Below are 9,857 nucleotides of genomic sequence, written 5' to 3'. Positions count from 1 at the left end.
TGTGAGAAGACTGTTAGAAAAAGAACGAACTCCACAGGGATGGACATTGACCACATGGAGTGTGTCCTGGAAGAGTATCTCCCACCTGGTCAGGATTCAGCCCCTCCACGCAAGGCAGGAGGGAAGACTGTGAGAAAAAGAATGAACTTTGTTCTTGTTCTCGCCAGGACATTTCTTACTCCACGAGAAACTCAACTGCCAAATTTCTGAGAGGTCCCTCCCACTGCAGCTTACGTCGTCGTGCTAAGCATTGTGGGAATCTGACAGAAACTAAGAAAGAAATAAGATATCGGATATCGCCATGTTTTACGTCAGACGCTCTTCTCCGTACACAAAGTATCCTCTATCCACAAATTATTTGCCATTTGTGTGTCTTCATATGCCTCACAAGATGTGTTATAAAGTTTTACATACTTCCTCACTGCCTCTGGCAGCTGTTCCTCAAAACTATCCACTGCTATGACAACCGGCAGCAGAAAAAGCGGGAAGACAACACTTCCACTTTCCGCATTAACCACACCGACTTCAAATTTCTGACCAATCACACAATAGCTGTCAGACAATTCAATTCAATTCAATTCAGTTTTATTTGTATAGCGCCAAATCACAATACAATCATCTCAAGGTACTTTATCTCTGCTTGTATTTAAATTCATTGTATCATTTTAATTTGTATCTCACTGTATCTTTGCGATGCCACTTTAAAGGTGCTATATAAAATAACGTTTATTATTATTATTACATGCTATGAAACAAAATTTGATTGCAGCAGTCACAGGTAAACTGACTTGTTACAGTGAACACAGGTTGCATTTTGGGGCCTAATCATACATATGATCAAATACCCTAACCTCAAGCTTAAAAATATTAATTATGGTAAAATTATACGGTTATGAGTTACTGAACATGTTCATGATATTGCTTAGTTTTGATGTAGTCTATATTGTATGTTAAAACATGTACTTTTCAGTTGTAAAATTAAGCATACATGTAATAAGTATATTTAAATATATAAATCCCGAGTGTTTTGAATTTACCTCTTTTTGGAACAATATCTTCAAGCGACCCATGTCTATACTAGTGCTGAGATTTACAGTATTTCGAGAAGTCACTGAAGGCACCATGGATGCAACTGAATCATGTTTGTTATCAGAGAGCAGCATCGCATTTAACGCTACAAGTGAATGACGTTTAACTAGTAGGTTTCTCTTTTCTAGATTAAAATGAGCACTATCTGTAACATACATCTGGTTAATAGTATCTGTGGAGTGCTTTAAACATGATGAGATCCCCGACGTTATTTTTTGTTAACGTTTAGCTAACCGCTAGCTAACACCCTGAGTGCTGTTACTCTTCTGGTGGCCAACTATACTGGTTGCACATCAGACTTTCTAAGGTAACGTTAATGTCAGTTACAGGTTTTAATTTTCCTCTGTGCCCTTTCAGTCCATACATTAGCGACACATTTTTCAAAGAATGTGTAGCTTGTGTACCTGTACCTTGAATTTATTTTGCGATTATTCATCGGTCATATCGGTTGCTTTAGGCCTCAAACCATGCCGCGGTCCACAGTGAGGTTGTGAATACGCCAGAACATGACTTCGAACCTGTGAGGGACAGGCGACGTAGCCGCAAACGTTACACCGCAGCCTCATAGCAGTTCACCCTCGGTGTGAAAAGTAAAATAGTGTTATTCTTACGTTTCATTGGCTTGAAAGTAGGCTTATTCTGTTGATTGAATCTGCTTGTTGATTAAGCTTGGCGTTGTATGGTGACATTTACAGATGTCTGGTTAAATGCTTAATACTTAGCTACATAGTTAACGTTAGCTGTACTGTTACGTTACTGTTACGTTTCAGTAGAGACACGAGCTTTCGCAACATATTAACGTTGCCAGTATTAAGTGTGTGAGTTTAACCTGGCTTACAGCAATTGAAGTTGTTACCATGTCAGGTGAACCTCTGCTTTTAATGTGTCACAGTTAGTTTGTAACTTGGCTAACGTTAATCATACCACAACTACACCTATCTCTGCCTGCCAGGCCCATATGGTAAGCTAGTTGCATTTTGTTCGCCTGTAGCTGGTGTTAATACCAGTTAATACCTATGTATGCCATTTCCATACACCTGTCCTCTCGCTCAAAGTGCACTTCGATGTGTCTCTTTCTCCAGGACGGGGTTCCAAAATGCACCCACAATCACAACAGGACTATGTATCTATAAGCTTTGCTGGACAAGGATGTTACAATAACAATAAGAAGTGGAGGAGGCAGTCCTGGTGGAGGGTAAGTGGGTCGTGTGGGTCAATTGCTCATAAAGGCTGTTCTCTTCTCACAGTTTCATGCTGCTATGGTTGTTCACCCTTTTACCACCTGACATCATTTCTTGTGTCCTACTTTTTCTAGTGCTGGGTCAGGCTAGCGCTTTCCACTACATCTATGGAGAGTTATTGTGGATCTGATTAATGATAATGATTTGCTTCTTTTCTGTGCTGTAATGTAAAGATGGGTGTTTTAACCCTTTGTGGTCTAAGGGTGTTTTGGGGCTCTGGACAGTCAGGAATGTGGCTGAGAGGGAATTACTTACTGCAATGCAATGTAGATGCAAAGGTTCGTCATCTGAGTCGCGCTTTTCCTTTGAGGTAGTGATGGGACGCTCGAGCCCGTCTGCTCGATACAGTATCGATCTTTTGAACCGGAAGTGTCGCTGAGCAGTGTTTCGATCCCTACTTCAACATGCCCAAAATCACGTGACCGCTGCGAGCGACGCCTCGTTACGTCACATGACGTGTCGAGCTGCTTTGCGGGAATTTTGAAGGAGCTGAGCTTTTCAATATGCTTTTCAATAGGCTTTAAAAGGTCTGAGTCACTGCTCAAACCGTGGGTTTTTTGAGAGGAGGAGATTAGGAACTTCCGGCGCTGGTGCGAGCCGGCTGCTGGTTGCAACAGCTCCTGCGTCTTATCACTCTTTCTAACTTTTTTTATCTTGTCGTTTTTGCATATTTTTTTCTATATATTTATTACATAGCTAAGTTCTACACAAATCTGGCATTTTCCGAACAATTATGCTGCTTGGATCCAAGATTTCAGCCATGATGTGTGTTGGACCCTGTGTGCCCTTTGTTTACACCAGGGAACAGCTGATCGCGCTGCGGAGCGCTGTAGTTAGGGCTGGGCGATACAGCAAAAAAAATAATCACGATATAATGATTCATATCATTCGGTATCGATAATTATTATTTTATTTAAATTTTTTTATATTTAACAATCATTTATAAATGAAGTAGAAAAAAATGTTTGAATTTAACCACTTTATTTTAATTTACCAACATTTCTAAGGCACATAGTTTTAATAGTCAAAAACAAAAAAATGTAAACAAAAATATCTTGTCTCTTATATCTTATAATAAAATAAAAATAAGTGTTAGAGACTTAATAAATAAAATGTTACAAAGTGTGTGCAATGGTAAAGTGTAAACACTGAACAATCAAAGCAAACGTTGAGGTAGATCAACATCTGTAAAATGTCAATAATAACGATACACAGTAAACCTCAAACTCTGTAAACAAAACAAATTATGATAATCAAATCTGAGCTTTCAAGCAGAGGAACCAACCATCATTATTCACATATACATTGCAACATTACAAATTGTGAGCAAGAAAGACAAGTTGGTTCACTCTCTCTGGTTTTAATGCTGCCCGATTACATGTGACTACATTACCCCCTATGCTAAAAATTCTTTCTGAGGGGGTGCTGGTGGCTGGGATGCACAGGTATTTTTTTGCAAGCTTGCTCACTCTTGGGAAGTTGCGCTCATGTAGCCTCCACCACTCCAGTGGTTCAGACTCACTGTCAGCGTCAGGGGACATCAGGTAGCTTTCCAGCTCACTCTGTACCCTTTGTCTTTCAGTGAGAGGTAAGGCATCTGCGCTAGCGTTTTGACTCTTAAAGAAACTCCCTAAAGACTTCCTTTGCTTCTTCATACTCAGTGGTGGAGGTGGTTGTGGTTCAGCAGCAGCTCCTCCCTCTGCACCAGTTGCTTCTGTTTCACCCAGAGCCTCTTCCTGGTGTAGGCCTTGGTCATCATCCATAATTTCAGCCAGTGCCCGTGTTTTAATGGCTTCTACCTTGTCTGGCTTGATGTATTGAGCTTTGAATCTTGGATCTACTAATGTTGCCATGTCAAGTAGGTGATCAGTGACCTGGTCTGCATATTTTTCATCAAGGTATGCCATGATTTTGGTTTTAAAGTCTTTTGTGAGTTGAGTGTCCCGTTCACTAGCACACAGTAGTTTTGTTCTCAGCAGCTGGAGAACAGGCTTCACATATGACACAGTCACATATGACTCCCCAGAAAGAGAATCTGTGAACTCCAGTAAGGGACTTAGTGCTTCATGCACAGATTCTAAGACATCAGTGTCCTGCCAGGTAGGAACCAAGTGTCGGGTGCTTCTGTCCGAAGCCAGGACTTCAGCAATAGCCTTCTGTTGTTCCAGCACTCTTGCAACCATTTTCTGGCGTGAGCCCCACCTGGTGGGTGACTCTGTGACAAGCTGATGTTTGGGGAGATTGAATTTTTCCTGAGCTGCTGCCAGATCTCTCTTTTTCTTCCATGAATAAGAAAATGCTGCAACCACTCTCTTACACATACCAACAGCCCTTTCAACTCTTTTGAAAATAGAAACTGAAAGAAAAAGAAAAAGAAAAGAAAGATGTCAAGTATAAGCAACTTAAATATATACACAAAATACAAACAAAATTTTGGGAGGAAAATAAATATGAAAGAGTAAAACTGTAAAACACAAAAATAATAAAATTACAGTTTAATTATTAAAACCCTGCAAGGAGTGCAAGAATAATTGTCTATGTTTTAACTGTGTATTTCTAGTTAATTTTATATTCATATTAGTGTTCCTACAAACACATCCAAAGAAACTATATGTGGATGATGCAACTATTAACAACTCTACTCACCGATAGCTGAGTGTAAGCGGTGGCCAAAACACTGCAACCGAGTCCAGTTGTTGAGTGAAGCGGCTCTCACTAAATTCGCCCCTCTGTCAGTCGTGATGCAAACTTGGTTGCTTTCAGACCCCATGAGAGCAGCGCATCAGCTAGGTTTTGCGCAATAAATTCACCCGTGTGGTCTTCGGGAAAATATGCGGTTTCCAAGCATTTACTCTTTAGATTCCAGTTATCGTCAATGAAATGTACACTTAAGCTAATGTACGGGTCACACGTGCGGCTTGTCCAGATGTCTGCGGTCGTTGCAAAATATGAGACGGTGGACAGCTGCTTTTCTACACTCCAAATAAAGTGTTGGAATTTTAGTCTGTGTAAAATACTTGCGGCCCGGGACAACATAGCGGGGATCAACCACATTAAGAAGTCTTTTGAAGCCTGACTTTTCTACCACGCTAAGTGGTAGCATTTCTTTGGCAATGTAGTATGCGATCGCTTGGGTTATATCATTGTATCGCTTGGAGGATTTTTCATAAGGCATTGTTGCCGAGTACCTCTCTATCGTTGACTGCTTCTGGGCTGTTTTTTGATCCGAGGTGGAGGGACGACATGCTTCAAATTCCAAAGGATGGAAGTGGTTGAGATGATGAAATAAACTACTTGTGTTTCCATACTTGGCCGGGACGGTTTTTTTGCAAAGCTTACACACAACATTGTTCTGGTGTTGGTCGGAAGAAAAGAAACCAAAAAACTGCCACACAGGCGAGCTGATACGTCCTTTTTTATTCACAATCTCCTCACTGCTGCTAGGCACGGCACTCATTTTCGCGTGTTGTTCTGCCCTGAGGGGGCAACCCAAACCGAGAGCAACGCAGCGTGGCTGCTTAAGCTTATTGGCTGTTTGCTTGTCACTCATAGCACGCTCATTCATGGGAACATCTGATAGGCTGTTGAGATTCAGCCAAGGAGCGCGCTCAGCCAGCCGCATTTTAGTAAAATTATAGCGCTTCATACCGAACTTTTTTTTTATCGTTATCGACAATGGTGTACCGTCAATAAATACTGATACCGTTTTATCGCCCAGCACTAGCTGTAGTGTTCCCCCAGGACAGGCATGTGATCCCGGCGGAGGTGCTTAAGGATAAGGATTTCTTTGGATAACTTTTATCTGCGCGCGGACAGGACAGGGGACAGTGGGAAGAGGAAAGGAGGAGGTCTGGCTGTGTTTGTTAATGTCAGATGGTGCAAACCAGGACACTGTACAGTGAGGGAGCAATTGTGCAGCAGAGACATTGAACTGTTAGCAGTTAGCATGCGGCCATACTACCTGCCACGGGAGTTTACGCACGTCATTGTGATAGTGCGTGTACGTGCTTCCCTCTGCTAACGCAGACACAGCCTGTGACACGCTGCTCTCCATCACTAGCAGGCTCCAGACACAGCACCCACAGGCCCTCTTCCTCATCTCTGGAGACTTCAACCACACGTCTCCCACATCTGCTCTGCCTACATACACCCAGTATGTCACCTGCCCCACCAGAGACAATAAAATACTGGGCTTGTTCTATGCCAGCACCAAGGAGGCATATTCTTCATCCTCTCTCCCTCCCCTGGGGAGAGCTGACCACAACATTGTCTATCTTCATCCTGTGTATAAACCTGTTGTGCACAGGCAGCCTGTGGTGCCACGTGTGGTGAAGAGGTGGACTACTGAGAGCGAGGAGGCTCTGAGGGACTGCTTTAACACCACTGTATGGACAGAGCTCTACGACCCACATGGGGAGGATGTCAACGCCATTACAGACTGCATCACGGACTACATAAACTTTTGCTTCGAAAACACTGTACCCTCCCGGACTGTACGATGTTTTTCAAACAGCAAGCCATGGATTACCCCTGATATAGAAGCTCTACTGAAGGAGAAGAAGAGAGCTTTCAGATCAGGGAGCAAGGAGGAGCTGAGGACTGTACAGAAGGAGCTGAGGAGGAAGATCAGAGAGGGGAAGGCCAGCTACAGGAGAAAGATGGAGGAGCAGCTGCAGCAGCAGAACACCATTGGAGTGTGGCGGAACCTAAAGACCATCTCAGTTTTCAAAGCACCCCATGCCCAGGCTGAAGGGGATCTGCAATGGGTTAACGATCTAAATCTGCATTTCCTTAGGTTTGATCAATCACCCTCTCCTCCCCCCACGCAGCTGCAGGCCTTCTCCCCGGCACCTGGACAATGCCCCACTCCCTCAGCCTTTCACACCTCAGGCCCACCCCATCACCCCACCACTTCAAAGCTCCATGGACTCACCCACCCCTCCAGCACACTACCCCCCACCCTTCCTTGTCCCTCACACCATCCTAGGTGAGAAGTGAATGGAGGAGAATCAAGGCTAGGAAGGCAGCTGGACCAGATGGCATCAGCTCCAGGCTCCTTAAGTCCTGCACAGACAAACTGTGTGGAGTTATGGAGCATGTCTTCAACCTGAGCCTCAAGCTGAGGGTGGTACCACAGCTCTGGAAGACTTCCTGTGTGGTACCAGTGCCCAAGACACCGCACACTAAAGACCTCAACAGCTTCAGGCCGGTGGCTCTCACGTCCCATCTGATGAAGACACTGGAGAGACTGGTCCTGTTCCACCTCCGCTCCGTGGTGAGCTCAGTGATGGACCCGCTGCAGTTCACCTACCGACCCGGCATCGGAGTGGAGGACGCCATCATCTTCCTGCTTCACCGTAGTCTGGCACACCTGGAGAAGCCTGGCAGTGCTGTGAGAATTCTGTTCTTTGACTTCTCCAGCGCATTCAATACAGCCGGTGCTTTTAAGGGAGAAACTGGAGAAGGCTGGCATGGACTTTGACCTGGCGGAGTGGATCCTGGACTACCTCACAAACCGACCGCAGTTTGTGAGAGCCCGGGACAGTGTGTCTGACATCCTGACCTGCAGTGTGGGGGCCCCCCAGGGGACCGTCCTGGCCCCCTTCCTCTTCACCCTCTTCACTGCAGACTTCAGACACAACACAGACAGCTGTGTTCTCTGACGACTCCTCACGGACGACGATGACGTGGAGTACAGAAGACTGACGCAGGACTTTGTGGACTGGTGTCAGCGGAACCACCTCCTCATCAACGCGGGGAAGACCAAGGAGATGGTGGTGGATTTCCGCAGATGTTGGTCTACTCTCCCCTCATCAGTGAACATCCAGGGAATAGACATTGAGAGAGTGGACTTTTATAAGTACCTGGGTGTTCATCTGAACAACAAACTGGACAGGACTCATAACACAGATGCACTGTACAGGAAGGGCCAGAGCCGACTCTGCCTCCTGAGGAAACTGCGGTCTTATGGGGTGAAGGGGGCACTCCTGAGGACCTTCTATGACTGTGTGGTGGCATCAGCCATCCTGTATGGTGTGGTCTGCTGGAGCAGCAGCATCACAGAGAGGGAAAGGAAGAAGCTGGACAAGGTCATCAAGAAGTCCAGCTCTGTCCTAGGCAGTCCTCCGGACTCTTTGAGGGAGATGGGGGACAGACGGGTCCTGGCTAAACTGACATCTATGCCGGACCATGAGTCTCACCCCCTGCAGGACGTCCTGTCTGCCCTGGAGAGCAGCTTCAGTGATAGACTGATTCACCCTCGCTGTGTGAAGGAGAGATTCCGCAGGTCTTTCCTTTCTGCTGCTGTCAGACTCTACAATGATCACTGCTGTACATTTGTCATCCATCTACTGTAATCATGTACAATAGTGTAGTATAATGTAAATCACATCAGTGCAATATACTGTAGTCACTTTACCTGGTATTTATTTATATATCCAGTGATGTCCATATACTGTACATACCCATAGACACATATTGTATATACTTATAGTCTTTGTAGCGTCATAGTTCTATTCCACTCAGTACTTTTTTAATATTTTTAATTTCCTATTTATCTCAAATCTTGCTACTTCTGGCTCACATGTCAGCTACATCAGTGCCATGCGAGTGGGTCTTCTCCAAAGCTGGAGAGGTAGTGATCCACAAAAGGAGCAGATTAAATTAGATCATTAAATTAGATTAAAACTGTAGAAATTATTTTTCTAAATAAAAATCTTTGAATCCACACAAATGCCAAAGTCACTGAAATACCCCATTTATAACATAAAAAACGAAGTTGCATAAGCACCAGCATCAAAATACTATCAATACAATTTTACTATTACACATATTTGCCTCATCAAGGCTGCCTGTTGTACAAACATCTTTAAATATTGCATTATGCAAAGACAAAAACAATGACACACTGTTACGACCGGCCTAGGGGTTACCGGTGCGTTTCCTTCCGAAAACTCTACCGCTCTCAACAAAAACCCTCACGACTACTAACTCTTAAAGAAAAGATATTTATTTACAAATAACAACACAGAAACTGAAACAACGGCGTAACCGGAAACTACTAACAAAAACGCTATAATAGCCCTACGTTCTCTAATAAAGAAAATCAACAAAAGAAAAGAAAATCACAGGGTTCCTTTCCCTGGACTCCTACCCAAAACAAGCAGGGGAAAAATGAAAACAAAAACACCTAGACGTCTTCTGACCAGTTAACAAAGAAATAAACAGTGCACGCTATGTACAGGGTGTGAGTTATCAAACATCCTTGTCCAAAATAAACTCTACAAACTTTTCTTCACGAAATAATTTACAAACAACTTCCAAATGTTTTCTCCCAACGACGGTCACGACTCTAGCTGGCTTGGGCGCGGTAGAGATCAGAGAAGAGCTCTCTCTTCCGGGACTCGGTCGCAGCTTCTTATCGTCATCCCGGAAGGTTGAACCAATCAGCAGCGTCAGGTCCGCTAGACCCGACCAATCACGAACTCCACTGGTCCACGCCCCTTTCCTTTCACACTCACATACGCA

At 44.2% G+C, this 9,857-nt stretch overlaps 1 protein-coding gene across 6 annotated transcripts in view; it reads left to right on the top strand.

The window, feature by feature from the left end:
- Positions 1-1,106: 1,106 nt before the first annotated feature.
- man1b1b (mannosidase, alpha, class 1B, member 1b) overlaps positions 1,107-9,857 on the top strand; it is a 32,341-nt gene continuing 23,590 nt past the window's right edge. For 2 of the 6 annotated variants that reach the window (XM_026311788.1, XM_026311797.1), the window contains exons 1-2: positions 1,115-1,396; positions 2,172-2,284. In XM_026311788.1, coding sequence (XP_026167573.1) covers positions 2,186-2,284 — 99 coding nt within the window. In that variant the 5' untranslated portion in view covers positions 1,115-1,396; positions 2,172-2,185. Of the gene's footprint in view, positions 1,397-1,981; positions 2,051-2,171; positions 2,285-9,857 lie in introns of those variants that run through there. The other 4 variants (XM_026311765.1, XM_026311773.1, XM_026311755.1 and 1 more) reach the window with 4 other exon arrangements.

The sequence above is a fragment of the Mastacembelus armatus genome, unplaced genomic scaffold (assembly GCF_900324485.2).
Source record: "Mastacembelus armatus unplaced genomic scaffold, fMasArm1.2, whole genome shotgun sequence".
In the NCBI taxonomy this organism is placed as follows: domain Eukaryota; kingdom Metazoa; phylum Chordata; class Actinopteri; order Synbranchiformes; family Mastacembelidae; genus Mastacembelus; species Mastacembelus armatus.
This window is presented reverse-complemented; position numbering and strand designations above follow the sequence as displayed.